The 16,899-nt window shown below is 46.4% G+C and overlaps 1 protein-coding gene across 1 annotated transcript; it reads left to right on the forward strand.

The window, feature by feature from the left end:
• The first annotated feature begins 1,571 nt into the window (after positions 1 to 1,571).
• Positions 1,572 to 13,753, forward strand: LOC142802844 (uncharacterized). The gene is made up of 4 exons (XM_075887902.1): positions 1,572 to 1,760; positions 4,689 to 5,106; positions 10,308 to 10,642; positions 12,435 to 13,753. The coding sequence occupies exons 1-4, from the start codon at positions 1,572 to 1,574 to the stop codon at positions 12,711 to 12,713; spliced, it is 1,221 nt and encodes a 406-aa protein (XP_075744017.1). The 3' UTR covers positions 12,714 to 13,753.
• The last annotated feature ends 3,146 nt before the right edge of the window (positions 13,754 to 16,899 follow it).

Genomic DNA, 16,899 nt, shown 5'->3' on the forward strand with positions numbered 1-16,899 from the left:
TGTCATGTCGTTACTGAAGTTTTCTATTGTACATGCGACGCATCATATACGTTATGTTACTCTGGGCTTGCTGTTTGGCATATGTGCGCAAGTGTGTGTATGTCCGAGAGTCCGTGTGTTTAATGTATTCGTTTTACAGTGAGAACTTTGACAGTGTTTAAATCACCACGTTCTGCTCGTGTGTTTTTACGAAACTTGTCAGTGTGAGGCACGAAAGTATATTCTTGAAATAACAGCATCGTGATGTAAGACGTCACCAAAAAACGCCAGGCTGGCGCGGAAGGTGCAGCACAGTTACAGCGACAGCTAGAAGAGCGGCCTTTCAGAGCCTTTTCTAAACACTATTGGGTAACTCCTGCAAGCACACTTGCTTGATGCCCACTACGGCATTAATAATAAAAAAATTCTGGCGTAGTAGGCTGGCGCAGTGGCGTTCGTTAAGCTATTTTTCGTCATTCGTTTGAGGAGCATGGTATCTGCTGAACTATTGCGAGGAATTCTGGGCCAATTGTCCATGCAGTGGTTGACGATGATGAGGAATTATGCCTGAAGTAAGTATGCGCCATAGTTAATAGCTGAACAAAAACAAGCCTTTGTAAATTGTTGGATGATTGGGCTACCCACTCGTTACGCCATTCGCATTGTGCGACGACTGCTTGTTCTTTCGCTGTTTTAAAATGCTTTATGAGTCATATTACCACGATCGCTTTCCCGACATCAAGCTTGCCTAAAGCAAGTTTGCCAACAAGTCCCAAGCACTGGCGTGGCTCGAACACAGCGGATTTGGGTTCGAGCCCCCACTGTGTCATCGCTAGCAGTTTTTTTTTTCCTAATTTCGCACGAAGTAGTTACGGACACCGGTAGCGGCGGCGGACAACTATGTGGCGCTGCGCGAGACCCGAGTTGTGATCTCTTTACAGCTTTCGCTATAATGAGATTACAATACATTAGATGGCAATACATTACAGCTTTCGCTGTAATGTATTGCCATCGTAACGTCACTATGACGCCACAGAATGTTGCGCCATTAGAGGACGCTGTCGTGAGTTGAAACATATGCTGATCACAGAGGCACTGCAGTAATACATAAGGGCTACAAAGCTTCCACTGCTTCCGAGACCGGAGGCAAAGCAACATCCCTTGGGGCGCGGACAGCTTTCGAACAATACCAGTACCATCGACGGAGAGGTAAAAAGAACGTGGCTTTTGTGCGAGCCATGCATGTAGGCCATCATCATAATCAGTTGTCTTAGTCATAAGAGATCGAAAGACCTTTCTCGAACAAAATGTCAAATGTACAGGAATGTCAATATCAATAACCTAATGTGCCAGGTGACCCGTAATGCTGTTATTTCTCATTATCAACCGATAAATTTCTGCTGACGAAGTTAGTGAAAAAACTTTTTTCTTTCTATTTATTTCGTCAAAGCTTTTGTTACGCGGTGAAAGAAAAATCACCGCGCCTATATTTTCCCTCCAACGACCACAAACGAGGTTTAAATTACAATCAACTTACCTTAAACTTCCAACGAATCGAAATTTACTGGAGATGAAGAAGAGGAAGAAGAAGAATGGACCAAGTGCAGTCGCCTGCATCGACTTCGGCGTCTACACCAAGAGGCAATGTCGCCCAAGTCCACAAGTCACCTCGAACTTCGGGGCACAAGTCTAGCAGCGATGGCAAGGACCATCACCACGAGGGTCATGGCGGCAAAAGATGGGCCTCGGGGAAAAGTGCTTCTGAACGGGCCCACCACAAGGTGACTGCATGCATTGAACACTTGTAGTCGCTGGTACGCATGCTCCGATTGCAGATAACCTACGTTAAACAGCGGACGCATTTCCAGACTAGTATTATTGACAGCGTGCTGCTTTTTTTGGTAATTTATACCTGGGCTAGTTTGTTTCTACGCTTCCAAAGCATTTTGTTCACAGGGGAGGATCCGGGGTTTCTAAAACTAGATTTCCATGCGAGGGCGAAATACCGCTGCTCTAAGTACCGAATAGTCACGTGATTAGTTTAATCCAGCGCAGTAGCGGAGACTTCGCGTGCACACAGCTGGAGCTACGCTCGCGGAATCCTAATTGGCGATTGATAAGGGAGGTTTAACGTCCCAAAACCACCATATGATTATGAGAGACGCCGTAGTAGAGGGCTCCGAAAAGTTTGACCACCTGGGGTTCTTTAACTTGCGCCCAAATGTGAGCACACGGGCCTACAACATTTCCACCTCCATCGAAAATGCAGCCGCCGCAGCCGGGATTCGATACCGCGGCCTGCGGGTCAGCAGCCGAGTACCTTAGCCACTGGACCACCGTGGCGGGGCAACGCGATAAAAAAAATCACTCTCCTCTTCAACTGTCACACGAAACACATTCAGACGTCACCGCAAAACTAAAACACGTGGCTTTTTAGGCCGGCTGCCTGGATCCTAGCCTGGCCAATCCTATCAATATTGACAGATTTGACGCTGAATGCTCTCTATCAAGGACAGACAATGGTCAAATGGATGGCGCGAAATAAGAGTGATACATTACTAGAGTGTTTTAGTGGCATTACTATCCGGGCAGTGAGCGGAGAAGAGTGAGTGAAACGAAGACAGCAAGTTCCCATGACGCATGCGTTACGTGATGCGCCGTCCACTGCCAAAATTCCTCCGTCCCCTCGTGTGGATCCACCTTAGCAGCAGAGCTGTAGGAGCCTGGTGCTAGTCCATCCATTACGGACAAAAAAACCTTGTGGAGCGATGACCTCACATCTTTTTAGCTAGCGACTGCTGGCGCATCTGTGCATAGATTAGCGTTCGCTTCACCGTCTCGCTCTCTCACTATCTCGAACTTACGTGGAAAAGCTGGCTGCTTGGTTTAAACTTGCTGGGCATACCTTGCACTGGTGGCGCCAGGCCAGAGACCCGGTGTTTCTGATCGGCACCTAGCTGGTCCTGGCCCACAGCTGAGCATTACTGGCTACCACTCAGAAACACTGCTTTCCGCTCTAATGCTGGGGCACCTCCCGAGACTGAAAGCGTTTAGAGTGATAGAACGTGAGACTCGGTAAGTCTGTGCGTCGCTTTTCAACACTTGGCAAGACTTAGCGAAAACCTCCAACTGCCTAGCAACTTCGTGAAACTCGGAATAAGCGAGAAAAACATAGCAAAACTTCCCAATGTCTAGCGAAAAAGCAAACACTTAGCATTACTGAGCAACACTAAGCATCGCCACAAGAGATATAGACAGCGCAAACCACCGTAGAAGAATAGGTAAAACGAAATAGCGCCAGTTTGCAAGCAACATTAGTTTTGCGAAACAACCACAATATATCGACCGTGGCACACATGCGCAATAAGACACCACACGTCACATCGCACATTCTGACACTCAAAGAACGTGCTGGTTCATACACCTGCAAAAAAATAAAATTCAGCATAACGCATAACTACTGACGAATCGCTCATGCAATTATCTTTTTCTTTGAGAAATGCTTCTATCATCTTTTGCTCAATCACCTCCTTGCTTCTACCCAGAACGGTGATGTTAACAAATCTTGCCTCATATCTGCACGCGCTGCAGTGCACAGGCAAATGTAATGAAAAATATTTTGATCGAACGATCTTGCTCTCTTACTTGATCGTTTATGCATTGGCCGGTCAGACTGTAAGCGTTTTTACATTCAAGCGTAATTTCGTTAATCCCTCCCATTGCACAGGTGACGTGTGCCACGGAACAACACCGACAAAATTTCAAGGCCGAAGGGCTGCCGCAGAGACGTCAGAGGGTGGGGGCCCAGTTATGTTACTGAGCACGTAATTTTTTTTCGCCACATCTCTTATTCGGCCCACTCTAGCCGCAGCAGCTGTGACAGCGGGAGCGTTGGTTCTCCTAAAACGTAAACAAAACACTGGCATTCCGCTGGTGTTTCATCTACATTCACTCTTAGTGGTACGTCTCTATCTCCTTGAATAACGTCCATGATCAATGATTAAACATACGTTTGTGGCAGCCGTAGTAGTTCGCGGTGTGCGAATAATCAGAGAAAGTGCTATCGCAGCCATAACAGAGTGTGGTTGATTGGACGAAGAGCTTGGGCTAAGGTCACCCAAAGCCTCTAGCCCTGCCGTGATTGCACTTATCTTGTTCGAAACGCTACGAAAGGAATGAACGCGTAGCAATGACGTGTTGCAAGAACTAATTGCGGAGGCCATGCCAATGCATGGCGCGGTTGACATATGAAAAGCGCGTTTCTGTGAGAATGTGTGAGATATGAAAAGCTCGTTTGTAAATCATCCAGCGTTTGTGACCGTATAATAGAGGCTTGTGCACCGATCATCTGATGCCGCTGACCGACAGATCATGATTTTCACTCTGGTTGAAGAAAGTTTTTGTTGCAATCTTATCGTGCCTATTTTTGGGGTCATTTCCGTGCCGGAACTACATCACTGAAGCCTTGGTGAACCCCTGCCTAAAGCACTTTCATGTCAGAATGCGATAAAAAGTGCTAAGCATTAGTAATGATAACCATTATTCTTCACTGTTAGGCACATGTGGGCTTGAGCACATTTCTACATGTGGTATGTTCTTGTTTGTTAAGCACGCGTAAGAGCAATTCGCTGTTTCAACCTCTTGCCATTTTTACGATGTTCCCTTCATCTGACCTGTTCATAGGTAACGAAAAATTATGATCCACGTAGGGAAAATCAAAGCCTGTTGACAACCTGCAGCGAGAAAGCAACCGGCATGCAAGGGACAAGAGAAAGAAGAGCCTCGTCACAGCCGCTGATACAAAAGTCAAGCATTCGAAGGTTGCTGATGCGGACAAATCGAAAGCCTCGAAGTTAAAGAACGCGCACGATTCTTCGAAACCACCCGATGCTGCAGCTTCGTTTGATCCACGACGCGCCGAGAATCTTCCATCGAAGGCTGCCGCTGAAGCTACGGATGATCGACAAGGCGCCGGGAACCTTCCACCGAACGTTGTCACAGAAGCCTGCGATGATCAACAAGGTGCCGAAGATCTTCCACCGAACGTTGTCGCAGTAGAGGATCCACAACTGCCTAAGCAAGGAAAGCATATCACACGGCACAAGAGGCTGTATTTACTTGTACCAGGTGAGTTATTTTAGTCTTTCGGACAATCAGTAGTCCTTAGAAAAAAAAAGCTATGCTTAGCGTCTCTAAGTCTCAATATAGGCTAATGGTGGCGTCTCCAACTTACGCTACATGCATCCTTTCACAAACGTTTCCCAGAATTAGTGGGGCATTATTTCACGTATCTTGAGCAAGGTTTTTCAAATTGTGCAAGACAGCCATAAACCTTTTTTAAAAAACAACAGTTTTGCAAGATGACCAAACCCACAATAAAAACACCAGTTTATTGTCTGTGAAGGGACATTCTGTATGTCGTAACAGGTGTACGAAGGTCGAGGGACCAGTCTTCACTAGACACATTAGTGCGAAGCCAAATAGTAGCGAAGCTAAGGAAAGCATGTTGGGTGTATTGAGTAGCTTAGAATCAAAGTTCAGTAATTTTGATATACAGAAACATAAATGAACGTGTACGATCAAGCCGTTCTTAGTGAAAGGGCCGTCACTCATAACCTTCGTAAATGCGCATCGTCTACAAACGAGGGATTTCTTTTAGAATGGTACATTGTCGCCTACGCTTCCACACACTTCTTGCGTTTTGTAAGATACCTGAAATGTGGGTGAAGTTCACGCATAATGCTTTAAAAATACTGAACACTAGTTGGAAGCTCTGTCCTGCAACATAGCATTATAATACTCTAAAAACTAACCACAATCACACGCACGCATATAATGTACAAAAGTCCCCTTCTAAAATGTATGCTTCCTGAATCGCATCCATATCTGACGTTCTGCGAAAGTATTTATGACGCTGGGCACGTATTCTTCAGACTAGATTGCATTGTGGAACGGTGGGCGTCATTATCTTTCATCTCCTGGAAATGTAACTTCAGCTGGGTCCACTTGTAGGTGCAATAAAAAAGGTTCATGGCCGATCTGCAGAACACTCTCGACTTGTAGTCAAGTTACGTCCAAAGCACCCCGTTATTTTCGGTGAACTTGTTTGTCTTATACCACGAAAGGAAGCAGCCATAGCATTAAAAAAACAATGTTGGTTCTTTTCTCATGGGAATCGGCATAACAAGAAAGTGAAACGTCTCATTACAGAAGTAGTTTACTGTTCGCTGTACATTGATATACGAGAGCTTATGCAAAGCCTGTTGGTGTCAGACAGGGGAAGCATCGTTTTTAATGAATTCATTGAAGTTGACACTTACTGATACATCTACATCCTGATGACTAACGTTTATAATCATTGATTTATTAATGATTAAACGCACCACTGAAGTCATGGTTGCCTGTTGTAGCTGTATCAGTTAGCGGTAAGAGCGTTGTGTAACAGCCAGAAGAGCAGAACTGCTCGCACACCCAACCTGGGCTAAGGTTGCCAACCCTCGTGGTATGGTATTGGACGCCACTGCCCGATCAGAGGTGAATGCAACGCGCATTGTATTTTTTTCTGTTGGCCGGCCAGGGTCTTTCGCCTAAGGGAAAGCGCAGTTACATCTAGACGAGCAAGCGCTTATGCGTTGCAGACCTATTTTTGATATGCATGGCCGCTATCAGTCACGCCAACGCTTTGGCTAAGGTCGCCATGCGGCCCTGTGTTAAGGCGTTGACGAAATCACACTTCAATTGGAAACGCACCGCATATATGCCAGACGCGTAGAAATGGCGCGTTGAAGGAACTGATCGTGGATAACACAGTCATGATGTATTGTTGTTATACTGTACCAAGAGAACTGTGAGAGGGCAGTGGTAGATATAAAAAGCGTATTTTTTAAGCCCATAAAGTATGTGACCGTTGCACAGCGGGTATCGCACCTGGCCGCTGTTTTCGCCTATCGAAAGGTCGTGGGTCGACTACTGTTGGCGGAAGAGTTGCCTTCTGAAAGTTATTTTTAGACGTCATTTCCGTGATGGAAGTCTATGGAAAGTTGTAACGATAGTCAGTGATCATTGATGGTCGTTCTAAAATGATGGTTCGAGTACAGGTTTTGTAAGCCTGTAGAACCAGCTTATGCGCTTTTAAACGTAACGCTAAGGCATCAGAAGCATCATCTAACAGCAACACTGGTAGGAAGTTATCTTTGTGCTCGAATTGCAAGCTTATATGCTTCGAAACATTAAATGCTTTTTCAGGACTATCTGCGCTGTAAACATTATAGCCCGCAATGAAAGCCCTTTGTGTGTGCATCTTCTCCGTGATGTTGTGCGTTTTCAATCTAGCATTTAAATCTTAGCTAGAAGGAATTTTCATGTCTGTTTTAATGATGTCCGCATTGATCGCCTCCTGCGTGCAGCATACCTTCGCCATCCCATTTCGATAGTCTTCAAGACGAAAGTAGAGCAGGACACGCCCTCACCGCCTTCTAGACTCGTCATCTCAATTGTGGTTGCCTTGGCAACGGTCCTGGTATCCGCTCTCACTTCGTCGATCATGACCTGGCTGCTTCCTTCTGGCGGTTCGGTACACCATCTGCTCACACAGCAAATACAGGGCGCCTGCGATTCCAAGGATTGCTGTTCCGCCGTCAGGCTCCTTGATTTCTCTTTGAACAGTGGCGCCAGCGCTTGCCACGACGTCTATGACTTCGTCTGTGGCCGCTGGAACAGCACGGGTTCCAACGGCTCGTCCCGGTCATACTACGAAAGTCTTCACGACCAATACGTTCCCCTGGCACACAACACGCTGACAACCGAGAGGTCTCATCACAGCTACAGTATTAGGCCGGAAGTGCACCAGCTCGTCACGCTTTATAGGTCCTGCCTCACCTTTTTCAGCAACGGATCATCGAATTTACAGGAGCTGTGGAAGGCGGCTGGCGTGGATGTGGCAGAGTGGCTCAATGTGACCAATTTTGCGGGGCTCGTCAGTCTAATTGTCAACTCCACATACCGGAACAAGATGCCTTCGGTGGTGCACATACAATGGAGTGATCGAGGTGACAATGAAGATGTGATCGTGCGGACGGGCCGTTCCTTAAAGACCGATGCCCCGATTTTGGATATAGTTAAGGAAGTTCTTGACAAAGTTCCAAATGCTCTTTTGGCGAACGCGACCAAGGCGGCAATATCGGCAGAGTTCCTGCGGTTAGAAGACGCGATCAGTAACCTCACAGAGGCGTCGACAGGCTACGAGCCTGCGCTTCCCGTGGCCACGACAGCGCTGGACATGCCGGATTTGCACGTCACTTGGGCGCCCCTTCTGAACCGTACTGGCTTTGTGACGACCTTCATGTGCAACAATGTCAGTGGCATCAGAAGCATCATGGGCGCCCTCGCTTCCATGAAGCTACGAGTGGCGGCTCTCTACGCGCTGCTGGTGCCCTTCTCGGCCCTGGTGGGCTTAGACGTTCGAGCGGCGGAACACCGAGGCCACAATGACTCCGCTACGAAGAGGAAGATCTGCCTGGGAAGCATGGAGCTTCTCCTACCGAAAACCTTTCAACACACGCTGCGCAAAATCGTCAACGTGAAAGTAGCCATAGTTGACTTATTTCTCATGTGCAAGCGCCTTCTGATGGTCACTCAACATCACTTGACCATCGCCAAGGGCGTGAAGCTGAACGCGACGCTTGTCAAAGAAGCTTGCGCTCAAGGTAAAAAAATCATTGTTTCCCTAGATTACAACATGTGTCACTTGCTTCTTCACGACTACTGCTATCTTTGTTGTTTCTTTTACCATGCAGCGCTTGCATGTTGTATCACTGCTGGAGCCTCCTATACAAAATGTTTTCGTTCTTTGAGATTCTAATCTCTCAGAAAACGCGTGGTTCCACACCTTTTTTTTTGTCTCGTTTTCTTGCATACATTGATTCAGAACAGGATCAAATCAATTGACTCGTAAACAAGTTAAAATACCGAACATTGTGTCTTTACCTGTAGTATGTGGTAACGTAAATTATCACATAGAAAAAGAAGGACGGGGTGTAATTAAACGCTGTCGATCATGGGATCTAGAAGAGTGTCCTTTTCCTCGCGCTCATTTGTCAACAATAATACACGTAGCAGTTCCAGCATGGCATTTCTTTGTTGGAGTCAGTAATTATGGACTCACAGTGAATACGCAAGCATAGAGAAAATGCTATACATGTATTCAGTACTACCTGGTTCAGCTGCGCTGCTGTAGAAAATGCTGCTTTGTCCATAATTATTGTAAGCAGTGAACTTCCCGGTGCTTTTCGTCAGAATTCGTGACATCTTACAGGATGTATGATATGTATATATTGTGTTGTCCTCAACTACTTCACATTTTTTCAATACGCATTCCACAATCTTTTTAAGAGCTATTTTCACGTAAAAAACGCTTCCTGTGCACATGCCGTGGACTTGGATTCACAAGCGCCTTTTATGGTTCAACAGCTCGTGAAAGAAATCCCTGGTGATCCTGAGGCGAGAATTGTGATTATTTGAGGCGATCGATCATTGACAATCAGCATTTCTGGACGCAAACTTTCGCCCCGCCGCAGTGGTCTAGTGGCTAAGGTACTCGGCTGCTGACCCGCAGGTCGCGGGTTCGAATCCCGGCTGCGGCGGCTGCATTTCCGATGGAGGCGGAAATGTTGTGCTCAGATTTGGGTGCACGTTAAAGAACCCCAGGTGGTCGAAATTTCCTGAGCCCTCCACTACGGCGTCTCTCATAATCAGATGGTGGTTTCGGGACGTTAAACCCCATTTATCAATTATTACGCAAACTTTCGTAAATACGCTTTTTGAGGGCCAGACCAACGTTTCCTTTCATATAGTCACAACGAAAGAGACGCGTAGTTATTATATATAGTAACTATGCGTCGCTTTCGTTGTGACTGACTTCAAATCCTACCTCTCGCAGCATAGGCATGCGCAGAAGTACAGGTATAGGGAGTGGAGGGGGCCCCCTAAATTCATTTAGGAGTACCGCTCAGTAAATCATAAAAGCCCCGAGATAATGTCGCTTTTTTATATTTATGGTTGCCGAGCACCTCAAGTGGTGTATTCTAAAAACGGCTTGCTTCCTACTTTTGTCTTCGGAAAAGTGGGGAGCAAAGGCTAACCATTGTGAACACGACGCCATTTCTTGTTTTTTTTTTACACACCGTTACGTGTATTGATCTTGTGACTGACTGATCCGATGGGTGTGAAGCAAATGTTTGCCCCCTCCCCTTCTTTTTTTTTAAATGGGATTCCATGTGCCCGCCTGCCTCAAAGTGCCGTCCCCCATCGACGACCATTCTACTCCGCAGGGGCACGCAACGCCGAGCCGGCAGTGGGTAGCAACGAGGCTGTGCTGAAGACCACAAAAGTTTGGCACGGCGACGACTTCGCCGTTAACCTGGTGCTGTACACTAGAGCCACGGGCCGTGCCGTGAACGTGGGCGAAATGCTCGTCGAGAACTTTCGTCACCGGCGGTTCGTGTCTCTAGTCTTCATGCTTCCCGACTTCTACTACTCACACGCCACCGAACCGAGCATCAATTACGCCACGCTGGGTGTGTTGCTCGCCGAGACGGTCGCGGAACACGCCATGCCGGTGCCGCGTCCTACGGTCTACAAGGAATGCTTCGCCTCGTACGCAAAGGTGCGTTTCTGGTTCAAGAAATTAAAGGGGAAAAACTGCCGATGTGGGCTGTATAAAGCACACTGATTGCGATGCTAAACGATAAGATTTGCATGGAAACCATTCGAGAGTAACTGCTGGGCGGCTGAGGCGGCCTGGTGGAGGAGCGGAGGAGCTTGCAGAGTGCAAGACGAAAGGAAGAATGATAGCCGAGCTTATGCTGGACTTGTTTTAGCTGAAACAAAGGAGTACAGCGGAGCAAGGAGAGTAAGCAGAGTAATTGTACATGCTCCCTACGTAAGCAGGTATAGCGTATACACTTACTCTAGAGTTACTGCATATGTTCCAGGCATATGCTACCTAAGGGTAGCATGCGCGGTTCTTCTAGGAGTAAGCGCATCGCTGCGCCACTTGTTGAACAAGGTTGAAAATACTGTCCATCGAGCTCAGGTTTGGCCTGCAGAACGCTCCACGCTGTACGCTGCGCCGAGGGGTCGAAATGAGCGGTAGAGCGGCACGTTCCGTGGAGTCGCTGGCTGGCGCAGTTGGCATCCCCGCTCATTCAACCGCTCAGTTGTTACTCTCTATTGTGACTGCCATTTTTACAGAACTGGTGCCTCGAGTAGTTGCTTCCGACACGGTGAGTGCACCTATAGTCAGGTGAGAAAAGGTGGCAATTATTCTACACAGCAAGAACCGTCACGAGATGATATCGTGAGCTGGTGACCCACCATTTCCGCAGTGTTTACGTAATGGACAATAGAGAGTCATAGCTAAACGTCTCAGCGGGCCTCAGTAAACGAGCGGAGGCGCCAATGGTGCATGCGCGAAACTCTGACACAGGCAATGTGTTTTCTTTTTCTTTTTACAGAGCATTTTACGTGTGCCCGCTCATTTCGTCTCCATGGTGAGACGCATGCGGCGGACGAGGGTACGAGCGTTTTCAAGGCAAAACCTCTGTTCAGTGGACAGCAAGTTCAACTTTTTTTTCAACAGGATGCCCAGCAATACGCTTCTTTCTAAGGGGCACAAGTCTGCTAAAGCAGGCGGGGTATCGTTCAGCTATTTATCTCTCTTTCTTGCACTCGGCTGCACTTTCCGCTCCTCCGATGGGTCCCCAGGCCCACTGAGCCACACTAGGCGATTGATAATCTTAGCGTTCGTTGCACCTCGGTGGACGCAAGTCTGCCAGACGCTTGCAAAGGTAGCCTGCAACCACACGGATGCTGCGGACTTTAAACAGAAGGTGTCCAATATGGCACGGCGAGAAGTGGGTTCTAAAGAATCGTGTGTCATATCTTATGCGAACAATCGTCCACATCGAAGGTGAACATCACATAAGCTGATATATGACACATTACTTGTAAAATTATTTTTTGGTTTATCGACACCATGATCAGTCACCATATAACGGACATTTTTCGCCTGAAATACAATAATCTTTTGAAGTACAATAAACTGCTACTGCAGATTGACCCTGCACAAGAAAGCAGCAGAAAGCTGGACAGCTTACAAATATGAGTCGAGTATGTAGCCACATGCAGTTTGATTGGGAAATGTGTGTGTGAGGGGGGGGGGGGGGGTTGGAGCGTAAGACTAATTGTTAGAAAGAAAGTCATCCCATCATCCATACCAAAAGGGCAAAAAATTGTTGCCCTGTTATACGACGTACTAGATAAATTTCGTGAGTGGAGTGGGAGGGGGAGGGGGGGGGGGGCTTTCTGAGCGCCGCCATGCGAGCATGATAACAGTATACGTAAGCGTGGTAACACGGACGAAATAAAACCACCCCTCTTGCTTTCGGCATGCGCAGGCAAATCTTGGGCTCACGTTGCCGCTTCCCGACGTTGACCGCGTGTGGCGCACCAGGTGGGCCATGATAGCCTCACAGAAGGGGAGCTCCAGGGATGGCAGGGACCTCGACCTAACGGCTTCAAAAAGGCTCACGCAGCTCTTCTACCTGCGCTTCGCTCACACTTTCTGCGGCGAACGGGACAAGACGCGCCTTCTGGCGCTGCGTTACGCCGTAATGACGTCACAGAACTACGCTGAGACATTTGACTGCCCCATGCCCAAACCAATCGAATGCTGACGCGTCGCGAGTGCTCCACGTGGTCAACGGCAGGCTGCGATCCGAGTGACATGCACTCCGGCTTGGTCACTGTGTACCACGTGTGATTCTCTATGTAGCGACTTGGCCACCTAAGTCGCCATAGTGGACGTACGCCTTAATTTGGAGTGCCAACTGATATTGCATTACGACTTCAATATTTCCATTATTTTGTCAGAAGAAGTTACTTGATTCGCAATGTGTGTTATACTTGAGGTAGTCTGAAGGTATGAAAGGAATTTTTCTTGAACGCTGGACAATTTCATTACTACGGTCTCAATGCAATGTGCCGGAATCCTGTCTCTCTTTTTTTGCAACCCTGAACATATTACTATTGTTATGTTTAGTCACCCATTTTTTTTTTCATCCGTACCCGCGAGCGTCGACCACCCAGCAGAATAGTGCCGTATAAGAAAACATGACAGCGAAACAAACGAGAATATGTGCATTCGCTCAATGAATGGTGCTGCACAGCTGTCTTCTATCTCCGTGGTTTTGGGGAACCGCAAACTGGGAAGCCAGGAACCAGCACTTTCGCTTCGTTGGTCAACACTCGCGCGTTCAGTTTTTGAAAAATGGGTGATGCACATAGTGTTGAAGAAGCGAGCCAGTAGAAAATCATGCTATTATTTCATGCTAACATAACCGGAGAGCAACCCGACTGACGGTTAACTAAAGCAATCCAGGCTTTCGCATCAGCTTCCTGTAGGCAAGAAAAGTGTCTGAGAAGCACAGTGTACGGAACAGTGCATATCGTTTGCCGAATTCGTCGCTTATATACCACAGTTTGTTTCCTCGTTAACGTTCTCTTTCCTCGTCAATTTCCATTAGTGGGTGACCGCCATTGTAGATGCCGGTATGTTCAACGAAAGAAGGCACCATGCGTATACAGAATCTTTGCAGCATTACTTGTACAGGTTGGTTAGATTGGTTAGCATATCTTATATGAATATTCCATTAATAACGAACAGAAGTGAATTGCTTCCCTTCATACCGTCAGAATTATTGGTAATAAAAGTAAAAGAAACGTTACCTTCACGTCCCTGTTCATATAGTGCACCTAGCATGACCGATTCTAACCAAACAAATGGACGATATACGAAATACCTATAGTAGCGGTTCCTCGTTAATAAATGCACGCCGAGAACAACTCAAACTCAACTGACGTATTATTAGCGAAAGTTAACAAATCTAAACACACAATTAAGCCAAATGTTCTTGGTGTGAGCAACAGCATCGATCACGCTTCTTCGGTAACAAATCGACGTTCATTACTACTTGCATGATGGCCAACCGGGCCAACTTGTGAACTTACGGGTCGGGAAATTGTTCCAACCAGACCAACAAACGAACATGTGACACATTCGTTACACAAATTCTGTTTAATTGTCCACCTGTACGAATGAATGAATGAATGAGAACATTACTGAGTTGAAAGAAACTTCTCTCGGCCGCTGTTTTAATTAGGTGGGAGGGCAGTCTAAGTGGCCTGATTAGGGTGGTATAGAAGGGCTAGATCACCCCATGCGAGAGCAAATTTATTGAACATTGGGCTAAGTGGGGCACAATTATTCACGTCCGATGCATTGACAAGAAGTGATGGCAATTTGATAAGGACTCTGTTGACCCATATTCTCGTTTTCTAACACAAATAACATGGCAGTTTCTACCGATCATGATTGCGTGCAAGGGTGCGTCTAGCAAGACATTATATAAGTTATTTCAAACAATCAATTATTTCCAAATCTGAAAAAAACGAATATTCGTAAAAAATAACTATATACTGGCTTATCGAGAAAGTCGAAGATCAACTTCGCTCGTATACATTAGTAGCGTTCTTTTTTTCTTCGAGAATAATAAGTGCTGAAAGGCCTAAAAATTTGTATAACCAATTATTTTCCAACTTCCCCTAAGTGGGTACGAACACGTTTGAGGCTTCATCGTAATGCTCGTTGTGTCCAGTGCCTACTGGTCACCTGCCATTAGACGACTGGAACATTTTGAATTCAGGTTACGGCTGTGTTCTTCGACTACTGCCGACAAGCCACCGATCTTCTTTACTCAAGAATGGCACAGTTGGTAAACTTGTGCATGCTTACCGACTCCGTAGCCTCTAAAGCCTAGCTCGTCAGAAGTCGTGCGAGTGCCGATACCAGGTACCTAACTCAAGTATAAGCATCACCCCTAAATATTTTCTTTTAGGCTTCGGTTCTTGCGCTGAGCTGCTCCGGTGTACGTAACTGCCAAAGAGAACGAGGACGACAGGTTGTGAATGCGGAGTGCCCTCGCGACCAGAACACTGCCAAGCAATGTAAACAAAATAAATATCAACAAATTATACTAAAAGCGCCTTATATTAATTACTGCGGATTGAGATACGGAGGACAAATTTTGTAATGCAGCAAAACGCTACGCCTTTGGGCGGGCTGGTTCGAGGTCATTCGCAGGAAACAGTGCTATAAGACGGGTTGAAACTAAAAAAAAAAAAAGAGATCACTGCGCTAACAACAAAGTATTCATTCTTTCAGGCAGCATAAATACACTCAGCCACTTTAGCAAAACAATCAAGAAAAACTATGGAACCATCACGCGCATGCTAGTTTCATACTTTTTGTCGTTTCGTGAAGCTATCGAGTGTACATACACCCTGCCACGCTGGTCTGGTGGTTGCGATGCTCGACGGCTGATCTCAAGGTCGCGGGTCTGAATACCGCCCGCAACGAACGCGTTTCCAACGGCGGCAGAAGGCTAGAAGCTCGTGTGCTTAGACTTAGGTGCACTTAATTTGAGCCCAGGTGGCTGAAATTTCTGGAGCCCTCCCCTGCAACATCCCTTATTATATTTGTAGTTCTTGCCATGTAACGTCCGGCCACGACGATATGGTTATCGTAGACGCACCAGTAAAATCCTCCGGGAATTCCGACCTGCTGTGGTTCCTTCACATGCTCGCAGATCTAAATACGCGGGCCTCAAGCATTTCAGCTCCACGAAAAAAAAAAACAGCCGCCCCGGCCGAAATTCAATTCCACGGCCTTCGGCTTACCAGTCGAGAACCACCACTACAACACCGTGATGAATCGTATCTCATAATCATATAGTGGCTTTGAGCTAGGAATTTGGGCTATTATTAATGTATATATGCTGCCTGAAAGAATGACCATTTAAAATGAACAATTGGTTTTCGTAGCAGTGGTCTTTGTTCTGAAATTTCGTACTGTCTTATAGCGCTCTATCTTGCATATAAACGCAATGCAGCTGAGATTGTTGTCTCTGTAATATGCGCCTTCTGACGTCACAGAATTCGGTCTCTCCCTTCCCAGTTCCCATACGCCCAGGCTTCAAAACTATAAGCACGTTCGTCTTTGATTATTACGGCATCGATAGTCCCGTAAAAGACTCGGCTGCATGAATTGTATAGTACTCTAGTCGTTAAATTAAGAAAAGTACTCTTTCGATGTTTTATTGTGTAGCTTTTTTGAGGTCTTTGTGTCAGAGCTCATTATTCAAAAATTATGGAGGAAACATTTATAGACGATCACGATAGTGCTGATCGCGAAATCTAAGGGCTGCTTTGTGTTACGGCAAGGACAACTTTCTTTCAAGTTTTCGCTTTCGTCAATGCATCGACCACGCCATAAATCATAACTTTTGTGAAGTACAGCAGCTCATTGTACGGCATAGCACTACGCCAACTGTGCCGTTGTTCGTGTTTCTACGGATAGGCGAGGTACCCGCTACACATCTGTAAGGTGATACTGTGCACTTCATGGATGCTGAGTGTGGCTGATGGAGGTGAGAAATTATGGCGAAGCCCTCACTTTAGAGTTCCCTATACCCATTGCGCATTTGAAATTGTGTGATGACTGGTCATTATTTTACTCTCCTGCCATACTATTTATTAGACAGGTTAACTGCCTTAAGCAGAATCGCGTGTTTGGCGAATTGGTGGACGTTCATCGTGGGATATTTGACAGCTCAGCGGGTTAGATATGGACAAAGAAGAAACACAGCGCTGAACTCTCAACTGAAATTTGTTCGGAAAAAGAAGGGACATATGTAGGAGACAATGAGCTATCGAAACTGTGCGCATGGGCACTTGTGTTACAGCACAACACGCTTCATGTCTTGTCTAACAGGAAGTTATATTCTTCATCACGAAGAGTGATAG

The sequence above is a fragment of the Rhipicephalus microplus genome, chromosome 3, assembly GCF_043290135.1.
Source record: "Rhipicephalus microplus isolate Deutch F79 chromosome 3, USDA_Rmic, whole genome shotgun sequence".
Taxonomy (NCBI): Eukaryota; Metazoa; Arthropoda; class Arachnida; order Ixodida; family Ixodidae; genus Rhipicephalus; species Rhipicephalus microplus.